This window comes from Oncorhynchus clarkii, chromosome 4 (genome assembly GCF_045791955.1).
Source record: "Oncorhynchus clarkii lewisi isolate Uvic-CL-2024 chromosome 4, UVic_Ocla_1.0, whole genome shotgun sequence".
Taxonomy (NCBI): Eukaryota; Metazoa; Chordata; class Actinopteri; order Salmoniformes; family Salmonidae; genus Oncorhynchus; species Oncorhynchus clarkii.
In genome coordinates, this window is record NC_092150.1 from 20,853,975 (window position 1) to 20,881,889 (window position 27,915).

The 27,915-nt window shown below is 41.1% G+C and overlaps 1 protein-coding gene across 2 annotated transcripts in view; it reads left to right on the forward strand.

Annotated features, from left to right (window-relative positions):
• LOC139406578 (long-chain-fatty-acid--CoA ligase ACSBG2-like) overlaps positions 1–27,915 on the forward strand; it is a 68,898-nt gene that overhangs the window by 15,314 nt on the left and 25,669 nt on the right. For both annotated transcript variants that reach the window (XM_071149314.1, XM_071149313.1), the window contains exons 2-3: positions 5,598–5,730; positions 23,150–23,262. In XM_071149314.1, coding sequence (XP_071005415.1) covers positions 5,621–5,730; positions 23,150–23,262 — 223 coding nt within the window. In that variant the 5' untranslated portion in view covers positions 5,598–5,620. The remainder of the gene's footprint in view (positions 1–5,597; positions 5,731–23,149; positions 23,263–27,915) is intronic.

Below are 27,915 nucleotides of genomic sequence, written 5' to 3' on the forward strand. Positions count from 1 at the left end.
TGGTATTTGCTTCCTTGGCTGAGCCAGGCACTGCAGGAATGGGTCATGTGCAGAAGTCTATCAAGGTTGAAACCTTTTGTGACTAGGGGCCAGTATTTTCATTTTTGGAAAAATAACGTTCCCGTAGTAAACGGGATATTTTGTCAGGACAAGATGCTAGAATATGCATATAATTGACAGCTTAGGATAGAAAACACTAAAATTTCCAAAACTATAAAAAATATTGTCTGTGAGTATAACATAACTGATGTTGCAGGTGAAAGCCTGAGAAAAATCCAATCCGGGAGTGCCTCATGTTTTGAAAGCGCTGCGTCCCTATTGAGCAGTGAATGCCCTATCAACCAGATTACGCTTTCTCCGTATGCCCGAAGGTGTCTACGGCATTGTGACGTAGTTTTACGCATTTATGTTGAAGAATACCCGTAAGCGGCTACATTGCGCAAGTGGTCACCTGATGGCTCCCAGAGAAATTCTCACGTAAAATACAGAGGTAGCCATTATTCCAATCGGTCCTACTGAAAAACTAATTGTCCCGGTGGATATATTATCGAATAGATATTTGAAAAACACCTTGAGGATTGATTATAAACAACGTTTGCCATGTTTCTGTTGATATTATTGAGCTAATTTGGAATATTTTTCGGCGTTTTCGTGACTGCAATTTCCGGGCGATTTCTCAGCCAAACGTGAAGAACAAACGGAGCTATTTTGTCTACAAAAATAATATTTTTGGAAAAAAGGAACATTTGCTATCTAACTGGAAGTCTCGTGAGTGAAAACATCCGAAGCTCATCAAAGGTAAACTATTTAATTTGATTGCTTTTCTGATTTCCGTGACCAAGTTACCTGCTGCTAGCTGGACAAAATGCTATGCTAGGCTATCGATAAACTTCGACAAACACAAATGCTTGTCTAGCTTTGGCTGTAAAGCATATTTTGAAAATCTGAGATGACAGGGTGATTAACAAAAGGCTAAGCTGTGTCTCAAAGCATTTGTGATTTTCATGAATAGGAATATTTTCTAGGAATATTTATGTCCTTTGCGTTATGCTAATTGGTGTCAGTCGATGATTACGCTCCCGCATGCGGGATGGGGAGTCACTAGAGGTTTTAACGGCAGTGTCAGAGGGAACTGGGAGGTAGAATCTCGATCTGCTGAGCTACAGCCCATAAACCATGAATCACATTGGTTTTAGTTACATTTGTACCTTTCTCAAATGTACAACCAACCACTCAACACCAGGTTATGAAATTGGCTGGGCTTTAAGGGTTTACTGCACCCTGTCCCTGGCTCAGGAGAATGTTTCTGCTTTGTGACTTCCCCATGGAGGTTTTCTTTCCTCCTGCTTAATTGTACTCAGCTTGTATGTGTTTTCAATGCACGGAGAGCCAGTCCTAGATAAACAGCCGGTGTTGGCTCTCCAACAAGGGGACAGAGTCGATAATGGAAAGTGGGCCGGGGTTACGTGCTTATTGTTCTACAGCGCTGACGTGTTTCCTGTACCGTGTTGGTGACAGAAATGGGACGTACGCTCTGCTCAGCTCTCCCCCTCTTGGGCAACTTCCCACAATGGAACAAACGGATCATCAACGGGGCCAGACTGTGCTCTGAGTCTCTCTCACACAGATGGAGCCATTGAATTTCAATAACCAGAGGATGTACAAGTCAGCCAAATGAGTCCATCTTCTGCAACCTCTGCTGTCCCGCTGTCGTCATGTGTTCACATTGCTTTATATCTCTGAAAAGGGGTTTCATAACACGATTAGGCCTAAATGTTAATTGAGGCTTCTACTAATTTTAGGAAATGACCACATTGAATAAACATGGTTAATTTGTTTTGGCTAATCTGGAGGTGAAAAACCCACACCTGTTTGGCGAGGTGCTAGCTCGTGGAGTAGAACACTTAAAAGAAAAGGAGAGCCGCACACTCAAGGATCTCAAATGCAGTAATTTCATAACCTAATAACAAATGTTTTGACAGACAAGCTGTCTTCATCAGGGTATCATTTGTTTTGGCTGAAAGTAATTAAAAGGAAGCCTCATTGTTTAAAAAAACAAAATACAGTTCAGTCTACAGTAGCTGTTTTTGTAGTGGCACCTGTTGTCTGTGTCTTGGATCAGTACCCATTTGAATTCTGTCGACACTTACTGTTGTAAAATACTGTTCAAATGCTTTTATGGACATCTTTTGTGATAAACTATTTTGCTTTTCTGAGTGATCTCCAAGCAGTGTAATGACTCTGAGACCCTGTGTAATGTTTATCCAGAGACCAGAGCATGACCCTGTGACACGCAGCACAGTGGTGGGAGCCTTGTGAGCCGTTTGGCAGTCACATGCTACAGCGGGTTCTATTCTAAGGCAGTGGTTTCTAAACTGTGGCGCGTGCAAAATTGCACACCAGTTTTCATCAGTTTTCCTCTTGTCATGTCAGTCATTGCATATGTTAAAGCAGTGATCACCAATATTTTCTGACCTAAGATCACTTTAGCAGTCAAAAAGCAAGCAGAGAAGTACCGCAAATATATTTTAAGTCATGTTTTGACTTAAATCATGTTAATGTAAAAAAATATATATATTTTTCACAGCATATTGGCTATATGCCTGGCCTGCCAATATTGTTTCTCTCAGACCATGTTCTATTTCAAAACTCAAGCTGTGATAACAAAATAAACAAGATGGTGTGGCACTTGCGAGGCATAGCTGAGCATAAATTAAAATGGTCATGGTACTTTCAAAATAACTGAACTCTTGACAAAATCTAAGTCAAATTATGAAGTTAGTGGACTTCAGCTCAGAAAGTCGGAGCTCTAGAAAGATGCCCAAGTTTCCGAGTTGGATGCCCGTTCAAAAGTCGGATGTCTGACATTTCAGGGTTTCCAGTTGTTTTGAACATTGCATTAGTCTCAGCAGAGGGAGAGAGAGTGCAGCAGAGATGGTCCATCTCTCACGGTCCCTGCTCTTTCTTTCCTTTCCTCTGGTGAGGCTGACCAGAGAGAGGACACAGTCTTCGACCGAATGGCGAAACTCAAGTCTCACCGCATCTGCCTCTGTGGGGGGAAAATTAATGTTGTTGGTATGACCAGAGAAAGTGAAAAATTCCTCTATTAAAATAGACATGATGAGCTGCTAATAATAATACAAATGCAGGACTATCGATACACTTGGCTACTCATTCATTGCAACTGCAGCGCGATTGGAAGTACAGAGAACCGTGTTTTGTAATAGTGTTGACAATACTGAATTAAACTTAGACATGAACTCATAAAAACATCTCTTTACTGTATTCTTTGAAAGTCTCTCTTGTCATGGTTTTAAAAGTTAAGAAATCTCACATAGGCTAGTACCAAACTTTGCTGTGGCCGGGGTCATGGAAGCTGTAGGTACAGTGCCTTGCGAAAGTATTCGGCCCCCTTGAACTTTGCGACCTTTTGCCACATTTCAGGCTTCAAACATAAAGATATAAAACTGTATTTTTTTGTGAAGAATCAACAACAAGTGGGACACAATCATGAAGTGGAACGACATTTATTGGATATTTCAAACTTTTTTAACAAATCAAAAACTGAAAAATTGGGCGTGCAAAATTATTCAGCACCTTTTACTTTCAGAACAGCAAACTCTCTCCAGAAGTTCAGTGAGGATCTCTGAATGATCCAATGTTGACCTAAATGACTAATGATGATAAATACAATCCACCTGTGTGTAATCAAGTCTCCGTATAAATGCACCTGCACTGTGATAGTCTCAGAGGTCCTTTAAAAGCGCAGAGAGCATCATGAAGAACAAGGAACACACCAGGCAGGTCCGAGATACTGTTGTGAAGAAGTTTAAAGCCGGATTTGGATACAAAAAAAATTCCCAAGCTTTAAACATCCCAAGGAGCACTGTGCAAGCGATAATATTGAAATGGAAGGAGTATCAGACCACTGCAAATCTACCAAGACCTGGCCGTCCCTCTAAACTTTCAGCTCATACAAGGAGAAGACTGATCAGAGATGCAGCCAAGAGGCCCATGATCACTCTGGATGAACTGCAGAGATCTACAGCTGAGGTGGGAGACTCTGTCCATAGGACAACAATCAGTCGTATATTGCACAAATCTGGCCTTTGTGGAAGAGTGGCAAGAAGAAAGCCATTTCTTAAAGATATCCATAAAAAGTGTTGTTTAAAGTTTGCCACAGGCCACCTGGGAGACACACCAAACATGTGGAAGAAGGTGCTCTGGTCAGATGAAACCAAAATTGAACTTTTTGGCAACAATGCAAAACGTTATGTTTGGCGTAAAAGCAACACAGCTGAACACACCATCCCCACTGTCAAACATGGTGGTGGCAGCATCATGGTTTGGGCCTGCTTTTCTTCAGCAGGGACAGGGAAGATGGTTAAAATTGATGGGAAGATGGATGGAGCCAAATACAGGACCATTCTGGAAGAAAACCTGATGGAGTCTGCAAAAGACCTGAGACTGGGATGGAGATTTGTCTTCCAACAAGACAATGATCCAAAACATAAAGCAAAATCTACAATGGAATGGTTCAAAAATAAACATATCCAGGTGTTAGAATGGCCAAGTCAAAGTCCAGACCTGAATCCAATCGAGAATCTGTGGAAAGAACTGAAAACTGCTGTTCACAAATGCTCTCCATCCAACCTCACTGAGCTCGAGCTGTTTTGCAAGGAGGAATGGGAAAAAATTTCAGTCTCTCGATGTGCAAAACTGATAGAGACATACCCCAAGCGACTTACAGCTGTAATCGCAGCAAAAGGTGGCGCTACAACGTATTCATTTAAGGGGGCTGAATAATTTTGCACGCCCAATTTTTCAGTTTTTGATTTGTTAAAAAAGTTTGAAATATCCAATAAATGTCGTTCCACTTCATGATTGTGTCCCACTTGTTGTTGATTCTTCACAAAAAAATACAGTTTTATATCTTTATGTTTGAAGCCTGAAATGTGGCAAAAGGTCGCAAAGTTCAAGGGGGCCGAATACTTTCGCAAGGCACTGTAGGCATGGTGATTTGAGCTATACGATTGGCCAGCGCAGTAGGCGTACTCTATTTTAGGCAGAGATCTTCCGGTCCGCCGGGTAGGCAGAATTGTATTTTCAGACAAATAAAATGGTTCAAAATGGAAACACTATGCCTACCGGTGCGCCGAGCTTCTGAATCAAGTGCACCTACCGCCAACGGCGCAACACTGGATTTTTTTAAAAGGACTGCAAGCCTTTAGGCCTTCAGCAAAATTCGCTGCACCAAATGACAATGTGTAGAATTGCAGGAAATTAGCTTTAAATATGCTAAATTTTTCTCTCCAACCAACGAGGAGTGTGAACAGTTTGTCATGAACTGTGCTTGTGTCCATAGAAATAGACTGGGTGTGGGATGTTCCCCAATGCTGGTTGGTGGGCCTGAGTGAAAAAGTTTAGGAACCCCTGCTCTAAGGAAGGACTAATGCTCCTTTTGTCACTCTCTCGAAGCCTGACAACTTCACACTTACAGCTGGGGAAACTCGGTCCCTGAGATTTGTGTGGGTCATGTGTGAATGAGTCATGCTGTGTCTTACCCTGTCCCCTTTCTCCATTTCCCCCCCTTGCAGTGACTGTGTGTGAGCCTACTGCCATGTCCACAGCCATGGACCCCCCCAGGGAAGTCAGCTACCCGCAGTCATCCTGTGGCACCGGGGACAGCGTCGCCTCACTGGATGACGTCGCTGTGGATTTCATAGCCAAGTACGTACCTAGACTGAAACCATTATCTGGTTTGATTGCATGACTCTTGTTTGGACTTGATCGAAAGGCTCTCGTCACATGGGAATGATGCGATTGATAGTGACAGGGTGCAGGTCATTGTTTCCTATCTTAACACCCCCACATCAAATGACTTCTTAGACATATTTGACCTACTTCATCACACAAAGATGACAGGGCACAATCCTTACACTTTGTCATGTCAACATTGTAAACTGGTTTCGAAACAATTTGCTGTCAGTTAACAAGACCCATGCTGTGTTCAAATACTCATTCTAACTGCACTGACTACTATTTGTGACGTGAATTGAGTATAAAGTATGCTTGTTGGTCATAGTTAGTATGCCAAAAGTTCCCGGATGACGTACTAAATTCGCCAAAATATGACGTATACATGCAGTGGACACGATTTCTGTGCTTTTAGGTCCCATAATGCAATTCTTCAGAAAATGGGCATGGCTTCATAACTTTTCAGATTTGAAGAAAAAAGAAAATGTTTAAATGCAATACATTTTCAAATAAGTTACGTTGGCTGACAACCGCATAGCATTACAGCAGTATGCACCTAACGTTAGTTGGCTACTAATACATCAAACTTGCCAAGCAGTATATTAACTAACTACCCAACGTTGATTGACTTGAGAACCCCTCGCCAACAGCCAATGAAATTGCAGGGCGCCAAATACAAATCAACAAAACTCATAAATCTAATTTCTCAAAAGTACAAGTATTAGGCACCATTTTAAAGATACAATTCTCGTTAACCTCTTACAGCTACCCCCCTCCCCCCCTACTTTTTTCAATTTCTGCCTGAAGACATACCCAAATCTAACTGCCTGTAGCTCAGGCCCAGAACCAAGAATATGCATATTATTGGTTTCATTTGAAAGAAAACACTCTGAAGTTTGTGTAAATGTGAATTGAATGTAGGAGAATATAACACAATAGATCTGGTTTAGATAAAACAATGAAAAAAACATATGTTTTTTATTTTTATTGTTGTATCATCTTTAAAATGAAGACAAAACAAACATTCAGATAGGATGATGGGGACAATTTCAGTGAAAAACATGAGGGCAACAGTACTTGTGCAAAGTTTCAGAATGATAACTTCCAAAATGAGTCACCCAGGTGTCCCACACAAGTAGCCCAAATGTACCCAAGTGGCCAAATTGGTGAAGTTATACATTTTGAATGGAATAACTATATACAAAATACCAAAATAGTATTCTAACAACCCCCCCCCAAATGGAGAAAAAACATGGAGAAAAAAAAAATATACATTTACAAAATAACACTTTCAATATTTGGAAGACCCTCAGTCCTCTACACAATATTGTGCTGCTGATGCCAGGTGCCATAGCAGTCTCTTTCTGCTGTAAAGCAGAGGGTCACCAAGCATGTGGTGCAGGTGATGGGGGACTTAATCTTGCAAAGAACACAGTGACGCCTCCATGCTGTGCCCTTTTGGCCCTGAGGCACATCCATGCCTGCAGAAATAAATTTGGGCAGATGAACACCACTTGTGGCAGGAGCTGGATGAAACAGCTTCAGTGGGGGATGGACACCTTGGCACTGGGGGCTCCCATTCGGAGTCAGTGTCACTGTAAAATAAAATGTTCAGTTAGAATAGTTTCACATATGAGCCCTGTATCAACAGGTATAATAAACAAATATATATATATATATAGCGTACAGGGAACATAAGGTTGAATATAATATTATAGACCTGCTAGATCTACTGTCTCATTTATATTATGACATTTCAGCTAGATCTACTGTCTCTATTATATTATGACAGACCAGCTAGATCTGTCTTTATTATATTACAACAGACCAGCTGTATCTACTGTCTCCATTTCACTTTGGCCATTGTTGTGGGCCTGCCCTTCCCTCAACAGCCTCAATAGGCTATTTCATGTGGGGGTGAGGTGGGGTGGAGCGGCAGACACACGCATCTCGGCCATGCTCCCTCTAATCCACAATATCTATATATACACACACAAACATGGGCTATGGGTCATAAACATACATACAAATATACCCCCACCCACAATGTATAGCCAACGTGTACTTTACACATTTCATTACATTCTTATATATTGCTACTAAAAAATGTCAAAATCACATTTTATATTATTAATTTCAAACAATGGCATTAGCATGGGAAGAACTTACCAGTCCAAAACTGTCCTCTCCATTCAAAAAATATTCCTCCATTTGGGAATCAAAGCTATGAATTATGCTCCAACAATCTCACTTTCCCGATCAATTTCTTCTAAAATTGTGTGTACATCTGTATATCTCTAGACTTAGATTTAGCTTTCCCTGACTTAGTCGCCATACTGATTGATACGCTGAAGATGCGCTTTACCAAAAAAGTGCGTAACATGCACTCCTTCCAGTATGAATCTTCAATGGCAAATTACCCTCTTTACGCCGGAGTTTACTACATGGGTTGGTCTTCCAACACAACCATTACATATTGCCGTTTACCTCAGCTCATTGGCTATCTACCCAGCTAGATTTCAAGACGGTCATTGGGTTAAAATACAGTCAATCAACGAAAAAGCTGTCATATCATTGGTGCACAATGATGTCATTACTTGTTTTCTTCAAATCGGTTTCTTTCAGTCAGTACGAATTCACGACACAAGCGGTTCACAAAATGTTTTGTGTTAGGCTATAAAAACAAACAAAATTTATCAAACAAAATACCGACCATTCATTGTGTAACAATGAGCATTGGGATTGCAAACAGAGGAAGATCGTCAAAGGTAAACTATTTATTTTATTGCAGTTTGTGATTTTGTTACGCCTGTGCTGGTTGAAATAGTTTTTTTTAATGGGGCTCTATCCTCAGATAATCGCATCGTATTCTTTCGCAGTAAATCCTTTTTTAAATCTGACAACGCAGTTGGATTAGCAAGATTCTAGGCTTTCAAAATATGGGAGAGACGTGTATTTTCATGAATGTTTAATATGACTATTTATGTAGCGATCACCGTATGTTGTCGAATTTAATCCCGCTAACGGGTTCGGTGCGCAGAGCGGTTAATCCAGCCACAGTGTCTGATTTCAAAAATGCTTTACAGCGAAAGCTCCACAAACGATTGTTAGGTCACCACCAAGTCACTGAAAAACCCAACCATTTTTCCAGCTAAAGAGATGATTCACAAAAAGCAGAAATAGAGAGAAAATGAATCAATAACCTTTGATCTTCATAAGATGACACTCATAGGATTTCATGTTACACAATACATGTATGTTTTGTTCGGTAAAGTTCATATTTATATCCAAAAATCTTATTTTACATTGGCGTGTTATGTTCAGTAGTTCCAAAACATGCGGTGATTTTGCAGAGAGCCACATCAATTCACAGAAATACTCATTATAAATGTTGATGAAAATTCAAGTGTTATGCATGGTACTTTAGATAAACTTCTCCTTAATGCAACCGCTGTGTCAGATTTTTTAAAAACTTTACAGAAAAAGCATAATCTGAGTACGGCGCTCAGAGCCCAAAACAGCCAAAAGAAATATCCGCCATGTTGCGCAGTCAACATTAGAAATAGCATTATAAATATTCACTTACCTTTGATGATCTTCATCAGAATGCACTCCCAGGAATCCCAGTTCCACAAATGTTTGATTTTGTTCGATTAAAGTTCATTTATTTTCATATACCTCCTTTTGTTAGGGCGTTTGGTAAACAAATCGAAACGCGCGTGCAAATCCAGCGGAAAGGTTGGACAAAAATTCCAAAAAGGTATATTACTGGTCATAGAAACATAACAAACTATGTATAAAATCAATCTTTAGGATGTTTTTATCATAAATGTTCAGTAATGTTCCAACTGGAAAATTCCATTGTCTGTAGAAAAGCAATGGATCGAGAGCTACCTCATGTGAAATGCGCGTGACCAGTGCGTGACTGCTGGCAGACCTCTGACCCCTCTCATTCAGCCCCCCTTCATAGTAGAAGCATCAAACAACGTTCTAAAGACGGTTGACATCTAGTGGAAGCCTTAGGAAGTGCAACAACCAATATCCCACTGTGTATTTGATAGGGGTTGAGTTCAAAAACTAAAACCTCAGATTTCTCACTTCCTGTTTTGATTTCTTCTCAGGTTTCTGCCTACCATATGAGTTATGTTATACTCAGACATCATTCAAACAGTTTTAGAAACTTCAGTGTTTTCTATCCAATACTAATAATATGCATATATTAGCATCTGGGACTGAGTAGGAGGCAGTTTACTCTGGGCACGCTTTTCATCCAAAAGTGAAAATGCTGCCCCCTATCCCAAAGAAGTTCAAATGTTTAAATGTAATACATTTTCAAATAAGTTACGTGTTATGTTGGCTGACAACCGCATAGCATTACAGCAGTATGCACCTAACGTTAGTTGGCTACTAATACATCAAACTTGTCAGGCAGTATATTAACTAACTACCCAACGTTGATTGACTTGATTATTTACATCATTCTTAGGTGTGCGATTCAAAAGGCTATACCACTTAGCTATTTACTCTGATTTCAGAGCACACTCGCAAAGAATAACTGATGAATTTATGAACGCTCAACACCCGTTGAATATGGCCGTGTAAGTAAACATCTGCAAAAAAATTAGTAATTAAATTGTTGCCTGCAGCACAGTTAGTCACCAACTCTCTGGATAACATGAAAACAGCCTAACCAGCTTTGCTATGGCACGTAAAATGGTCAGTGAGGTGTTCTCATTTGTCACGCTCTGAATTTTCAAACGGACAATCTGACAATGCTCTGGATTAATGAACACCCAGAGCACACTGGCACTCCAGATTGAATTTACGAACACACCCGAAATCGTAAAACGTCAAGCTAGTAATTTGTTAACCTGTTATGCACATATGTCAGAGTCAAGGCCCGCGGGCCACATCCGGCCCGCAAGAAGGTTTTTTACGGCCCCTGGGATGATCTTGATTTATTATTAGAACCGGCCCGCAGCAAGCCGGCAGCCCGCAGATCTTTTACACGCACCAATACTACATTTCCCACAATGCAAAGGTGACGCACCGAGCAGTAGGCTGCTTCATTTCAATATTTATTGGCACAGCAGTCGTCAGCATCACAGTAAAATTAACTTTCAGATACCCATCAAAAATGGCAAAACGGAAGGTGGATACTGAGAACCGGGGGTTTCAAACAAGGTGGGAGTCGGAGTATATGTTCACGAAGGTAGCTGGAAAACCTGTGTGTCTTCTGTGTGGAGAAAGTGTGGCGGTACTGAAAGAGTATAATCTGAGACGACATTATGAAACGAAACACGCGGACACACACGCGGACGCAACTGTCAAGGCCAGTTTTATTTTGGCAGAAGAGATCGCTAAATCAGCCCGGCCATTTACGGAGGGGGATTTCATCAAAAACCGCATGATTAAAGTTTGTGACGAAGTTTGCCCAGAAAAAAGGCAACTCTTTTTAAATGTGAGTCTGAGCAGAAACACCATTGCCGAGAGAGTAGACCAGTTGTCCATCAATCTAAAAGAGCAGCTTGTGAAAAAGGGAAAAGATTTTATTGCATATTCCTTGGCTGTGGATGAGAGCACCGACATTTCTGACATTGCCCAGTTGTCAATTTTCATCCGCGGAGTGGACTCCAACCTAAGCGTGACAGAGGAGTTTTTGGCTTTACGTCCTATGCATGGCACAACTACGGGGCATGATTTGTATGAAGAGGTGTCAAGATGTGTAAATGAGATGGAGCTGCCTTGGGAAAAACTCGTGGGTTTGACAACCGACGGAGCACCTGCGATGTGTGGACACAGGAGCGGACTGGTGGCGAAGATACGGGAAAAGATGCAAGAGGAAAACGCGACAGGTGAGCTGACAGCTTATCATTGTATCATACACCAGGAAGCGTTGTGCGGTAAAGCCTTGAAAATGGAGCATGTAATGAGCATCATCACGCGCACAGTTAACTTTATCAGAGCCAAAGGTTTGAATCACCGCCAGTTCAAGGCATTTCTGACGGAGTTAGAAACGGAGCATGGTGATTTGCCTTATCACACAGAGGTGCGATGGCTAAGCCAGGGAAAGGTGCTTCAAAGATGTTTCGAGCTTCGTGAGGAGATTTGTCTGTTCTTGGACAGCAAAGGGAAAGACACAACACAACTCCGAGACGAAATGTTTCTGTGTGAAATGGCTTTTCTGTGTGACATTACGAGTCATCTGAATGCAATAAACTTGCAGCTGCAGGGTCGGGATCGTGTCATCTCTGATATGTACAGTACAGTGAAGGCATTTAAAACCAAACTGACTCTGTGGGAGACGCAGATGCGGAAAGAAAATTTGAGCCACTTTCCCAGCTGCCAGACCATGAAAGAGAAGCTCTCTACCAGTGCGTTCCCGAGCACACAGTTGGCTGATAAAATAGGTATGCTTGCCGCTGACTTTCGACGCCGATTTGCTGACTTTGAAGCACAAAAAAGCAGGTTGGAACTGCTCGGTAACCCATTTGCTGTTGACGTGGAAAGCTCACCACCAAACCTCCAAATGGAGTTGATTGACCTCCAATGCAATGATGCACTGAGGGCAAAATATGCGGCAGTGGGTGCTGCGGAGTTCGCCCGTTTCCTCCCCGGCACAATGCCCCAGCTGCGCATCCAGGCTGCTCAAACGTTGTCTATGTTTGGCAGCACATACCTGTGTGAACAACTGTTTTCTTTGATGAACCTGAACAAAACATCACACAGAAGTCGACTTACTGCTGAACACCTCCACTCAATTCTGAGGATTTCTTCAGCTCAGAGCCTTACCCCGAACATTGATGAACTTGTGGAAAAGATGGGACACCACCAAGTATCACCCTCAACCTCAAACAAGTGAACATTACTGTGCAATCACATATTTAGAGTTTTTACTCAGTTCAAGTTTAAAAGTTAAAATTTAATATTTGTTTTCACTGCATGTTACTTCTCCTTAAACAAAGTGTTGTTTTTGATTAATAGATTTTTGCACTTTATTTTTTTGTATTTCAATCCAATTATATTTTAAAAATATTTCAGTTGAGTGGATGATAGAAAATTGCTATTATTGTTTTTTCTTTGAAGTAAATTTAGCCCACTTTTGCTAAAATAGAAAATATAGTCTACTGATGGTGCCTTGAATACCGGTTTCTTTCATTTAATGTTCATGTTATGGGGATATTTATATAAAGGAAATTTGTCTTTTGTGTCTGTTGAAAATTAAAGATTACTGACAGAGCCATAAGAAAATATTGCTTTATTTATCTGATCATATTGTAATATATTTGTTAGGTTTTCAGTAGGTTCAATTAGGTTCACTAGACTATATGCGTCATTTAAAAATTTTTCAATGAACATTCGAACAGTCCGGCCCTCGTCTTGTAGCTGATTTTTTTATTTGGCCCTCCGTCCATTTGACTTTGACACCCCTGCTGTTATGGCTGCATCCCTTTGTTCTCAATTTCCGCCTGAAGACATACCCAAATCTAACTGCCTGTAGCTCAGCCCCAGAGGCAAGGATATGCATATTCTTGGTATCATTTGAATGGAAACATTCTGAAGTTTGTGGAAATGTTAATTGATGTAGGAGAATATAACACAGTAGATCTGGTGGAAGAAAAGAGAAGGAAAGAGCATACGTTTTCTGTTTTTTATTGTTGTAGTATCATCTTTCACATGTACTAGAATAGGATGCTGGAGATAATTTTGATGGATAACACAAGAGGGCAACTGTAGGTGTGCAAAGTTTCAGACCTATAACTTCCGGAATGGGTGAGCTACATGACATTTAGCATGAAGTCACCCAGGTGTCCCACACAAGTTGCCCAAATGTACCCAAGTTGCCGAATTGGTGAAATGACCTATAACTATATACAGCAGTGCAAATAACTATATACAACATATCAAAAAGCAATTCTAACACACACACACAAACACACACACACAAAAAAAAATGTTTGAAAAAATATTAGAAAATAAATATTTTTTTAAAAACAGTACACCCCTTGGAAGTCCTCGTCATAATATTTTACTGCCTGTGCCATGTCCTATAGCAGTCTCTTTCTGATGTAAAGCAGAGGCAAACTGAACAAGTGGTGCATTTCATGCGACACAGAACACAACGACGTCTCCATGCTGTGCCCTTTTGGCCCTGATGCACAGTCATGCCTGCAGTAATGAACTGTGGCATATGAACACCACTGGGGGCACAGGTAGAGCGGGCAGCTTGGCACCGGGGGCTCCCAGTCGGAGTCGCTATCACTGTGAAAGAAAACATTAAAAAAATATTTGTATTGTATGAGCCTTTTATCATCACATAAAATAAACAGATATGTATTGTATAGAGCAGAGGGAACAGTCACTAAGGTGAAGTGCTGTTCCATTCAACTACGGCCAGTGTGTGTGTGTGTATATATATATGTGTGTGTGTGTGTGTGTGTGTGTGTGTATGTATGTATGTATGTATGTATATATATATATATATATATATATATATATATATATATATATATATATATATATATATATATATATACACACACATACATATATATATATATACACACACACACACACACATATATATATATATATACACATATATATATATATATATATATATATACACACACACAAACCACACATTTCATTGCAAAATATATATATATGTTTTTTATATATAATATATATTTTTATATTTCATAAAACGGCATTAGCACTTACCCGTCCAGAGGTACGTCCTGTCCTTGCAGAAACAGCTCCTCAGTTCGTTTGAATCATAACACTCCAAGATTCCTCAAACAAAAAATCTCTCACTTTCACTTTAGACTTCGCTTTACATGATTTATTCGCCATGATATCTTCAATGAAATCGTTGAAACTACAACTTTCCGAAATACAGCTGCACGTAAAAAGCCTTACAGCAACTCCTCTGATCGTCAAGGCGAGAATGGAGTTCCCTGCGCGTGCGATTACAAACAAGGAATTGTGGTCCAACCCAAAACCATTACATACTGGCGTTTACCTCAGCTCATTGGCTATCTAACCAGCTAGATTTTAAGAAGATCAGTGGTCATTGGGCAGAAATATAGTCAATCAATGAAGCTTCGCTAAAATGATTGGTGCGTAAGGTAGTCATTTATCATTGTCTTCAAATCAGCTCACTTCGGTCAATACTCCCCGCAAAAAAAACAATGACGTTTGGCTGTGTTGCAAACATCCAGAGGAATGCACTGAAACCAACCATGACTAGATAAACGATTGTTTACGGAGGGTAATCACGTCGAATGCTCCGTAAAAAAATTGATAGAGATGGAATTCACGGCACAAACGGTTTACAAAATGTTTCGATTTAGGCTATAAAAATGGATTTTATCAAAGAAAACGGCACTTCATTTGATCAATGGGACCCTCAGGAAGAGAAATAAGAGCAAGATATCAGAATGTAAGTCATAATTTTACCTTCAGATGTGAATGTGTAAAAACTGTCATGAGGGAAAATGTTTGTTGATTGCTCTTCTCAAACAAAAGCATGGGATTTGTTCTCTGTAATAGTGATTTTAAATTGGAAAACATAGTTTGATTACCAAGATTCTAATCTTTTGAAGGGTGTAAGACACTTGCATTTTCAAGAATGTTTAATGTTACGAAGTTGTATTTTTAGTTGTCACTATGAAATTTCCCCTGATGTTGATCCCTGTACGAGGATCGCAGCCATAACAGGTTTTAACCTCTCTAGGGTATGTGGGACGCTAGCGTCCCACCTGGCCAACATCCAGTGAGATTACAGAGCGCCAAATACAGAAATACTCATTATAAAAAATTCAGAAAAGATACAACTATTTTTTTAAACTCTGTTTATTAAGCTTTACACACACACACACACACACACACACACACACAAGACAACACAAAGCAATATAAATAATATACGCAACTAGAAAAATACAAATACAAATAAAAAAAAATGCTTTAAAGATACCATACTTTAGCCAAGTTAAACACACCAAGGAGAAGGCTACAAAGGTTAAAGGACAATCTATAGTACAGGGACAGAGCAAACACCTCACCATTGTTCCTGTAAACAGTCAAGGGATAAGGGTGGAGAAATGCAACCACTCACAAACAGTCATGGCCACAGACCGACCATCCACTGGACCAAAAATAAAGTTTGCAATGCTTTAAAATAAAAAAAAAAATAGAATGATTATTCATGTAGGCGTGAACAAAATGTAAAAATAACTGGGGAAAAACAAGCTCACACTTCAGTCTCTGCCCGGGCAAGATGAACAAGGCATCCGCGGGTCACAATCAAAAAGCACATGGACCTTAATGCCCCCCCAGCAAAAACACAGAGCGAAGCTCCTCCAACCCTTAAGTCACAGGGGGGTCAAATACAGACTTATTTTAGTTTTAATTGGAATGCCATCAGAGGATGGACTGTTTAAAGTAAGACCGGAATGGAGCCCAAGCCTCATTAAACAGTTTGGGGTTCCCACGTGAATTTAATTGAATTTTTTTCTAGTTTCAGAGAGCACAACACATCTCTCACCCAATATTTATAAGATGGGGGAGCTTCCATCTTCCAGTTCTGTAGTATTAGCCGTCTAGCTAAAAGAGTTGTATAAGCAACAGTGTCCGACTGGATTCTTGATAGGGGGGTACCCATGGGCAGTAATCCAAAAAGGGCTGTAAGGGGAGACTGATCTATAACAGTGTCATATATATCAGAGAAACATTTCAATATTAATTCCCAGAAACCTGACAGTTTATGACAGCCCCAAAACATATGCAACAGTGTGGCTGGTTCCACTTTACACCTTAAATTGAATGAGGCTGTGTCTAGTGCTAAAAGAGGACGGGTGCACCCTGTGCAGCACAGATTCCCAGGTGTCTTCCCCAAGTTCCTCCCCCAAATCCTTTTCCCATCGAGTCTTTAAAGGCACCAAAGAAGGTTTCTGTAAGTCATGAATGATTGCATATACATCTGAAATTGCGCCCCTAGGAAGCTTGTTCAACTCCAAGATGCTCTCTATAGCTATATTCGCAGGCCTATGGGGAAATCCAGGTGTGTTAGCTCTGACACAATTTCTAGTCTGGAGATAGCAGAAAAAGTGGGATTGGGGGAGATTTAACTTTTCCTGCAGCTGAGAAAAAGAGGCAAATGTATCATCAAAGAATAATTGGGCTAGCGAGGAGAGGCCTAGTGAGTGCCAAATGCCAAAAGCCCCATCATTCAAAGGATGGAGGAAATAAAATGTTCTGATTGATTGGGCTTGATAGAGAAAAGCCTCGGAGGCTAAAGGCTAAACGGAACTGATTCCAAATTTTAAGAGACTGCTTTACAATTGGGTTGACACACCTTTTGCCTAGGGACACTGGGAGAGACGAGCACAGCACAGAGGAAAGTGCTGCAGGTTTACACGATTCAGACTCCATCTGGACCCAGAGTGGTCTAGGGCCAGTAGGATCCGTCTGCAGCCAGTACAGAAGGGCTCTGAAATTTGCAGCCCAGTAGTATGTCTGAAAATTTGGTAGAGCTAAACCCCCCAATGACCTAGGCTTCTGTAAATGTTTTCTACCAATCCGTGGTACCTTGCCATCCCAAATAAAATGCATGAATGTTTGATCCAGTGAAATAAAAAAAGATTTTGGAATAAAAATGGGTAAACATTGAAATAAATATAAACATTTGGGCAACACATTCATTTGAATGACATTAATCCTTCCGATAAGAGAGAGGGGTAGCGAATTCCAAAAAGTAAAAGATTGTTTCAAACGGTCTGCTAGAGCAACAAAGTTTTCCTGAAACAAATTTGAATATTTCCTTGTAACTTTAACTCCCAAGTAGGTGAATTGATCCCGGACAATCCTAAACTGAGAACTTGTAAAAGAGCACTTTAAAGCAGCCTTGTTTACTGGAAAAAGCTCACTCTTGCCTATATTCAGCTTGTACCCTGAGATTGATCCAAACTTTTTAAGAACAGATAGGGCACGTGGCAATGAGGTATCAGGGTTGGAGATAAACAAAAGGTCGTCAGCATATAGCGAGACTTTCTGCTCCCAGCCTGCCCTGATTATACCTTGAATGGCATCATTAGAGTATAGTGCAATGGCGGGAGGCTCGATTGCCAAAGCAAACAACAAGGGGGAGAGTGGACAACCCTGTCTGGATCTGCAGTGCAAGGGAAAATAGTAAGAGGACAAGTTATTAGGCCGTACCGACGCCAAGGGGGAAAAATAAAGAATCTTTATCCACGCAATGAATTTGGGGCCAAAGCCAAATCTATAAAGGGCAGCTGTTAGGTAATCCCACTCAACGCGGTCAAACGCTTTTTCGGCATCAAGTGAGACCACCCCCTCCGGGTCCTCCGACGCCGGGCAGTACAGTATATTCATAAGGTGCCTAATATTGAAAAATAAATGCCTATTTCTCACAAAGCCAGTCTGGTCAGAGTGTATTACTTGGTGCAGCAAGCCTTCCATACGGATGGCTAAAAGCTTAGCTAGGATTTTGTAATCACAGTTTAAAAGCGAGATTGGGCAATAGGATCCACATTCCAGGGGGTCTTTGTTTTTCTTTAATAGTAATGAAATTGAAGCCTGATAAAGACTAGGCGGTAGCTTTGAATTATTAAGGCACTCTTAAATAGTCGAGACAAGAATGGGCAAAGCAGACCAGAAAACGTCCTGTAAAATTCGGTTGGAAAACCGTCCGGACCCGGTGATTTCCCACTTTTCATTGCGGACACTGCTGTTGCAATCTCCTCAAGCGTAAATTCTTCTTCTAGACAGTCATGGGAGTCTGTATCAATTGAAGGCATATTCAAGCCATTAAAGAAGGAATCAATCAGCAAAGGGTATTGAGGGGATTCAGAGGTGTATAGCGCAGAGTAAAATTGTTTGAATTGATCATGGATCTCTTTATGTATAACTGTGGTGGCACCAGACGGGTCCTTATTTGTGGGATTAAACGTGAGGCCTCAGATTTACGGATCTGATGTGCAAGGAGTTTACTGGCCTTGTCGCCTTGTTCATAGACTTTGTATCGAGCTCGCAAGATTAACTGTTCAGCTTGCCTGGTAGAAAGCTCATCAAATTCAGATTGGAGTAGTTGGCGCTCTTTATGCAGATCAGAGGAAGGATCCGTAGCATACTTCTCATCCAATGTGGCTATGGACTTGCTCAGGTCCCGAAGTCGCTGAGAGCGAACTCTGTTTTGGTTGGCTGTATAAGAAATAATTTGGCCACGTAGGTATGCTTTGAGAGACTCCCATATGGTAGAGCAGGACATACCTGGTGTTGAATTAGTTTCTAGGAATAAGGTGATTTCAGAAGAAATTAAATTGACAAACTCCTTATCTGAGAGTAAAATGGGGTTGAGACGCCATTGATAACACATAGGAGGTCGCTGGGGGAACTCTAGTTCAAGCACTAATGGTGAATGGTCAGAAATAACAATACTCTCGTAAGTACACTGCCGAAGGTTAGGCAGAAGTTTTTTGTCCAAAAGAAGTAATCAATCCGGGAGTATGTTTGATGAACATGAGAATAAAAGGAATACTGTCTCTGTAGGTTGTAGGAAACGCCAGGCCTCAAACAGCATATTTCTGAAGAAAGGATTGAATAAGTAGGGCATATTTAGATGTCCTCACAAACAAATACAGGCCCTTGTCAAGAACTGGGGACATTTTACAGTTGAAATCCCCCCCTAAAATCAACAAATGAGAATCTAAATTGGGAATAGCAGACAGAAAGGAAGAAATGAAACTTGTCATCCCAATTGGGAGCATAAACACTAGCCAAAAGAAGAGGGGTAGAAAACAGTTCACCAGTTACTATGATGTATCGTCCCTTAGGATCAGCAATAACCTCAGAAGCTACAAAGGGAGTAGCTTTATCAACCAGAATAGCAGCACCTCTTGATTTACTATGAAAGTTTGAGTGGAACACTTGACCAACCCAGTCCTTACGCATCCTAAAATGCTCACCAGTCCTCAAGTGAGTGTCTTGTAGAAATGCAATATTTGCATTCAAACCCTTTAAGTGTGTCAACACCCTCTTACGCTTCACCGGGTTATTAACCCCTTTGGTGTTCCATGAAATGTACTTGATCGCATTATTTCGGCCCCTCTGGGCATTCCCGTTATTCAACCCTGTCATTAGAGCATAGAATGGAAAAGCAATGAGCGCCCAAAACCCCCAGAATAACTTGTCTCAGAGTAATAATGTATGGTTGTAGATGTTTGGAAAAAGTACAGAAAAAAAAAAACTAAAAAGACAGAATGACATTAGAACTGAACAATTCAACCTCCCCAAATGAGGTACAAGCCTAAATAGAACATGTTCTCTTCGCACAGTATGTCTGTGAGAGTGCGGTCTTAAACCTAAACCCACAGTCCCGCTCTTTAAAGTCACGTTTTGTTAGTGGATCAAGCAGCAAAAAGAACGATTTTTGTTTTGTTTTTTCAAATAAAAAAAAAATGTGAATCCCTTGTGCAAACGGAATGACAAAAGCACCACTTGTAGATGAATATAATTATATTCCCAGTCTTATAACAGGCATTGAGAGAGAAAATAAATAAAATGTATATTGGCTCTCAGCCAAAAATCTAATTTGAAGTAAGGAAATCGTAGTAAGACAATTAAAAATAAAAGTAATTATAATAGTAGTCTAGTTGACGCTGCGACAGCTTACAACCAATACCAAAAAACTACGTGAACGTTTGCTGGGCATAAATGACGCTCAAAACTTTTAAAATTGAAGTGAGACCCCAAAAACCGTGTAGCCTCGAGACATTTACTGTTTACTGGGTCAATGCAAACGGATGCAGTAAACAAATAACCAAAAATATTTTGAGTCACTGTGACAGTGTAAACAAACGGAATAGGTGAGCGAGACAACTCCTGTGTTTCTAGGCTAAGTAAAACCTTAATATAATTAAATTAAAATGACTGAATGCTTGTAAGGCACGCACACTAGATGATCAAAACATTAGATCACATCAAATAAGCCTGAATAGGTTCGCCAACTATACAAGACTAGCCTGTTATATCTAAACATAATTGTACCACAGGTGGGTTACTTACTATCCACAGTTCGCAAGCAACAGTTGCTGAACTGTGAGCATGTTCAAAACTTCTTGATGTGACGTTGAATGTGAGCCATAGCCTCATCCAGAGATTCAAATGTGTAGTCTTTACCCTCATGAGATAGCCATAAACGGGCCGGGAATCGCAGTCCATACTTCACACTTGGATGGTCCTGAAGTACTCGTTTGGCCTGTCCGAAAGCTGCGCGCTGCCTGGAAACAGTGGGGGAGTAGTCCTGGAGATGGAGAAGCTCTGTCCTTGAAAGCTCAGAGTGGTATTGCGGGCTCGTCGGAGGATCTCCATCTTCTCATGAAAAAAGTGCACTTGAAGAATTGTCACGGGGCCTCTCCCCATCCCGGGGCTTTGGGCGCAGCGACCGGTGGGCTCGATCAATCAGGGGCTTTTCATCTAAGGCAAGAACATCCTTCAGCAGCCCTGAAACGAAATCCGTGGCGCGATGCATTTCCGCTGACTCTGGGACCGATACAAGTCTCAGATTATTGCGGCGAGAGAATCCCTCTAAACTCACACAGCTCTCCTTCACCTTTTTCAAATCCGCAGCTAGGCGTTTAACTTCAGCCTCCAGGGGTGTAGTTAAGTCGGAGACATTAGTAGCGGAGGTCTCCAGTGCTGCAATTGTTGTAGTGTGTGACGCAGCTGTTGTTTTGAGTAATGTGATTGCTGGCACAGTCTCGTTCCGTAGGATGGTTAAATCTGCTTTTAAAGTATCAGAAACCTCCTGTATTCTGGCCTCAATCAACCACCTTTTTTATTTTAATTTCAACTATCTCAGAGCGTAGTAGTTTAATGGCCTCGAATGTTCATTTCAGCGCCGCCAGGCCAAGCCGCACCCCCGGGGTAAAGTGTGCGTCCCCGGGCCCTCAGACTCGGGAGAGGGTGGTGATGAGAGCGGGTCTTGTAGGCCGGGTTTTCTTAAAGTCATGCTTTTGGCCTTATGTTTGGTCGACATTCGGAAGCAAAGTAGTCTTGTTTTTTAAGGAAAGGGATCACCAAATTAATATTTGAAAATAAATACGGTTCTGCTGCAAAATTCACAAACTTTAAGAATACCACGGGAGCAAACGGAAAACACGTCGGTCGCACATGGCGTCCCTCCTATCCCCCCAAGATACAACTATTTTACATGGGTTTAAAGATAAACTTCTTGTGAATCCAACCACGGTGTCATATTTCAAAAATGCTTTACGGTGAAAGCATACCTTACAATTATTTGAGAACATGGCCCAGCAGACAAATCATTACAAACAGTAACCAGCCAAGTAGAAGTTACACAAGTCAGAAATGGAGATCAAATTAATCACTTACCTTTGATCTTCATATGATTGCACTCAAGACATTAATTCATTCAATAAATGTTCCTTTTGTTCGATAAAGTCTCTCTTTATATCCGAAAACCTCTTTGTTCTCGTTTTCTTCAGTAATCCACAGGCTCAAACGCAGTCACAACAGGCAGACAAAAAAATCCAAATTGTATCTGTAAAGTTCATAGAAACATGTCAAACGATGTTCATATTCAATCCTCAGGTTGTTTTTAGCCTAAATAATCGCTAATATTTCAACCGGACAATAACGTTGCCGATATTAAAGGTAAACAAGAAAGGCACTCTCGGTCGCGCGCACAAAAAAGCTCTGTGACACGGCAGGGTCCACTCATTCAGACTGCTCTTACTCACTCATTTTCTAAAGACTGTTGACATCTAGTGGAAGGCATAGGAACTGCAATTTGAGTCCTAAGTCAATGGATACTGTAATGGCATTGAATAGAAAACTACAACAACAACAAATCCAACTTCCTGAGTGGATTTTTCTCAGGTTTTCACCTGCCAAATCAGTTCTGTTATACTCACAAACATTATTTTAACAGTTTTGGAAACTTTTGTGTTTTCTATCCAAATCTACTCCTTATATGCATATCTTATCTTCTGGGCCTGAGTAGAAGGCAGTTTAATTTGGCCACGCTTTTCATCCAAAATTCCAAATGCTGCCCCCTACACTAGAGAAGTTAAACAAACTAGAGGTTGCATAGCAACAGCATCAACTTCCGGTAGACAGGCGAAGCTCTAGTACGATCAACTGAAAGGATACCATTCGTTTCCAGTATACTAAAATGAACTAATAATATGTAGTATACAGTATGTTAGTGTGGGTATTTGAGCACAGTTAGATTCTTTATCTTCTGACACTGAAAAGCTTCCTCCATCTTTAGACATGACAGTGGAATACAGTAGGACAGGACCGGGAATCCACTTAACATTATTTATAACTTCTTTCCCCTCAGTGAGTCATCAGAGGAGTCAGCCGGTGAGCGGGAAGAGGAGATTGGGGCCAACGCTGAGCTCACCAACAAACTCACAGACATCCTTACTGAACAGCCCACACACACAGAGACTGGTGAGCGCATATATATTAATTACACACATTTACATGGCAAACATCACAAGGAGAACATTTTAGAAAGGGCACAAATAAATGTAGTAAACTGGCTTACAACTGTTAGCGCCTACACAAACTGGTTCACACACACTCTTGTACATTGATTTTGAGGTTGACCAAATGAATTGTCCCCTTTTTGAATTTTGAGGAAATGGGCCAAATGGAAGTGGGGTCCATAACTTCCCTTTTCTGTTTCTGGCCAAGAACATTCAGTCATCAACATTCCTAATGCCCTAAGTATGAAAACTATATTTATTAGGTGTACTCTAGCATTTAGAAAACCCCATCCTGAAGGTATTCACAAATTTCAAATGAATAAATAAATGAGAGTTGTCAGTTGGTCAGTAAACACTCTGTTGCTCTTAAATCAGTGGGGCTTTCTCTTCCATCCACCTGAAGTGCAGTACCATGAGGATCTGGCTGAGGCTGGTACCATGGCCATGCGTGGCTATTGACTAAAGAAGTATTTGGTCATAAACAGTCCCCACTGAACTCCCAGAAGGTTCCACCCACAGCTCTGTGCTGTTGACCATAGACAACACAGCGCTCTATGGTCAGCCTAACACCAGGCCACATGATTCTACGCTTCTCTGTTGCTATTTCAGTTTTATACTTCTTTGAAAGGCTTCAAAATATTGGCAGGGATTATCTATAGTTTGTCTTGTCATGGTGACCTTTCAATTGTTTTTATTAAAACCTCTTATGGCTGGGGGGCAGTATTGAGTAGCTTGGATAAGGTGCCTGGAGTAAACTGCCTGCTACTCAGGCCCAGAAGCGAAGATATGCATATTATTAGTAGATTTGGATAGAAAACACAAAAGTTTCCAAAACTGTTTGAATGATGTCTGTGAGTATAACAGAACTCATATGGCAGGCAAAAACCTGAGAAAAAATCCAACCAGGAAGTGGGAAATCTGAGGTTTGTAGTTTTTCAACTCATTGCCTATCGAATATACAATGTCTATGGTTGTCATATTGCACTTCCTATGGCTTCCACTACATGTCAACAGTAATTTAGAACCTTGTTTAAGGCGTCTACTATGAAGGAGTCAATGAGAGCTCTTTCAATCAGGTGTCCGCCATGAGCTGATCACGTGCGCTCCCGGAATTCTCCGTTTGGAACATTATTGAAGATTTATGTTAACATCCTAAAGATTGATTCTATACATTCGTTTGACATGTTTCTACGGACTGTAACGGAACCTTTTGACTTTTTGTCTGGACCTAGTGATCGCGCCTCAATGATTTGGATTTGTGAACTAAATGCGAGAACAAGGAGGTATTTGGACAAATGATAGACTGTATTGAACAAAACAAACATTTATTGTGGAACTGGGATTTCTGGGAATGCTTTCTGATGATCATCAAATGTATTTATATAGCCCTTCGTACATCAGCTGATATCTATATGCTGTACAAAAACCAAGCCTAAAACCCCAAACAGCAAGCAATGCAAATGTAGAAGCACAGTGGCTAGGAAAAACTCACTAGAATGGCCAAAACCTAGGAAGAAACCTAGAGGAACCAGGCTATGAGGGGTGGCCAGTCCTCTTCTGGCTGTGCCGGGTGGAGATTATAACGGAACATGGCCAAGATGTTCAAATGTTCATAAATGATCAGCATGGTATACCATGCATAATATACCAGCAAGTCAGCACCTCGGGAGTAAATGTCAGTTCGCTTTTCATAGCCGATCATTAAGAGTATCTCTACCACTTCTGCTGTCTCTAGGGAGTTGAAAACCGCAGGTCTGGGATGGGTAGCACGTCCGGTGAACAGGTCAGGATTCCATAGCCGCAGGCAGAACAGTTGAAACTGGAGCAGCAGCACAGCCAGGTGGACTGGGGACAGCAAGGAGTCATCATGCCAGGTAGTCCTGAGGCATGGTCCAAGGGCTCAGGTCCTCAGAGAGAGCGAGAGAATTAGAGAGAGCATACTTAAATTCACACAGGACACCGGATAAGACCGAAGTACTCCAGATATAACAAACTGACCCCAGCCACCCGACACAAACTACTGCAGCATAAATACTGGAGGTTGAGACATGAGGGGTCAGGAGACACTGTGGCCCCATCCGATGATACCCAAACAGGCCAAACAGGAAGGATATAACCCCACCCACTTTGCCAAAGCACAGCCCCCACACCACTAGAGGGATATCTTCAACCACCAACTTACCATCCTGAGACAAGGCCGAGTATAGCGCCAACCCAGACAGGAAGATCACATCAATGACTCAACCCACCCAAGTGACACACCCCTCCTAGGGACGGCATGAAAGAGCACCAGTAAGCCAGTGACTCAGCCCCTGTAATAGGCTTAGAGGCAGAGAATCCCAGTGGAAAGAGGGGAAACGGCCAGGCAGAGACGGCTAGGGCGGTTCGTTACTCCAGAGCCTTTCCGTTCACCTTCACACTCCTGGGCCAGACTACACTCAATCATATGACCCACTGAAGAGATGAGTCTTCAGTAAAGACTTAAAGGTTGAGACCGAGTCTGCGTCTCTCACATGGGTAGGCAGACCATTCCATAAAAATGGAGCTGTACAGGAGAAAGCCCTGCCTCCAGCTGTTTGCTTAGAAATTCTAGGGACAATTAGGAGGCCTGCGTCTTGTGACCGTAGCATACGTGTAGGTATGTACAGCAGGACCAAATCAGAGAGATAGGTAGGAGCAAGCCCATGTAATGCTTTGTAGGTTAGCAGTAAAACCTTGAAATCAGCCCTTGCCTTAACAGGAAGCCAGTGTAGGGAGGCTAGCACTGGAGTAATATGATCGCATTTTTTGGTTCTAGTCAGGATTCTAGCAGCCGTATTTAGCATTAACTGAAGTTTATTTAGTGCTTTATCCGGGTAGCCGGAAAGTAGATCCTTGCCCGTAGTCTAACCTAAAGTAACAAAAGCATGGATTAATTTTTCTGCATTTTTGGACAGAAAGTTTCTGATTTTTGCAATGTTACGTAGATGGAAAACAAGCTGTCCTTGAAACAGTCTTGATATGTTCGTCAAAAAAGAGATCAGGGTCCTGAGTAACGCCGAGGTCCTTCAGTTTTATTTGAGACTATACAACCATCAAGATTAATTGTCAGATTCAACAGAAGATATTTGTTTCTTGGGACCTAGAACAAGCATCTCTGTTTTGTCCGATTTTAAAAGTAGAACGTTTGCAGCCATCCACTTCCTTATGTCTGAAACACAGGCTTCTAGTGAGGGAAATTTTGGGGCATCACCATGTTTCATTGAAATGTACAGCTGTGTGTCATCTGCGTAGCAGTGAAAGTTAACATTATGTTTTCGAATGACATCCCCCAAGAGGTAAAATATATAGTGAAAACAATAGTGGTCCTAAAACGGGAACTTTGAGGAACACTGAAATTTACAGTTGATTTGTCAGAGGACAAACAATTCACAGAGACAAACTGATATCTTTCTGACAGATAAGATCTAAACCAGGCCAGAACTGGTCTGTGTAGACCAATTTGGGTTTCCAATTTCTCCAAAAGAATGTGGTGATCGATGGTATCAAAAGCAGCACTAAGGCCTAGGAGCACGAGGACAGATGCAGAGCCTCGGTCTGATGCCATTAAAACGTAATTTACCACCTTCACAAGTGCAGTGTCAGTGCTATGATGGGGTCTAAAACCAGACTGAAGCATTTCATATACATTGTTTGTCTTCAGGAAGGCAGTGAGTTGCTGCGCAACAGCTTTTTCTAAAAGTTTTGAGAGGAATGGAAGATTCGGTATAGGCCGATTTGTTTTTTTATTTTTTAAAAATTATATCTATATTTTTTTAATTTTTTTTAACATATTTTCTGGGTCAAGGTTTGGCTTTTTCAAGAGGCTTTATTACTGCCACTTTTAGTGAGTTTGGTACACATCCGGTGGATAGAGAGCCGTTTATTATGTTCAACATAGGAGGGCCAAGCACAGGAAGCAGCTCTTTCAGTAGTAATAGGGTCCAGTATGCAGCTTGAAGGTTTAGAGGCCATGATTATTTTCATCATTGTGTCAAGAGATATAGTACTAAAACACTTGAGCGTCTCTCTTGATCCTAGGTCCTGGCAGAGTTGTGCAGACTCAGGACAACTGAGCTTTGGAGGAATACGCAGATTTAAAGAGGAGTCCGTAATTTGCTTTCTAATAATCATGATCTTTTCCTCAAAGAAGTTCAGGAATTTATTACTGCTGAAGTGAAAGCCATCCTCACTTGGGGAATGCTGCTTTTTAGTTAGCTTTGCGGCAGTATCAAATACATTTCGATTGTTCTTATTTTCCTCAATTAAGTTGGAAGAATAGGATGATCGAGCAGCAGTGAGGGCTCTTCGATACTGCACTGTACGGTCTTTCCAAGCTAGTCGGAAGACTTCCAGTTTGGTGTGGCGCCATATCCGTTCCAATATTCTGGAAGCTCGGGTATTTTCTGTTTACCAGGGAGCTAGTTTCTTATGAGAAATATTTTTAGTTTTTAGGGGTGCAACTGCATCTAGGGTATTGCGCAAGGTTAAATGATTTTCCTCAGTTAGGTGGTTAATGATTTTTGTCCTCTGTCGTCCTTGGGTAGGCAGAGGGAGTCTGGAAGAGCATCAAGGAATCTTTGTGTTGTCTGTGAAT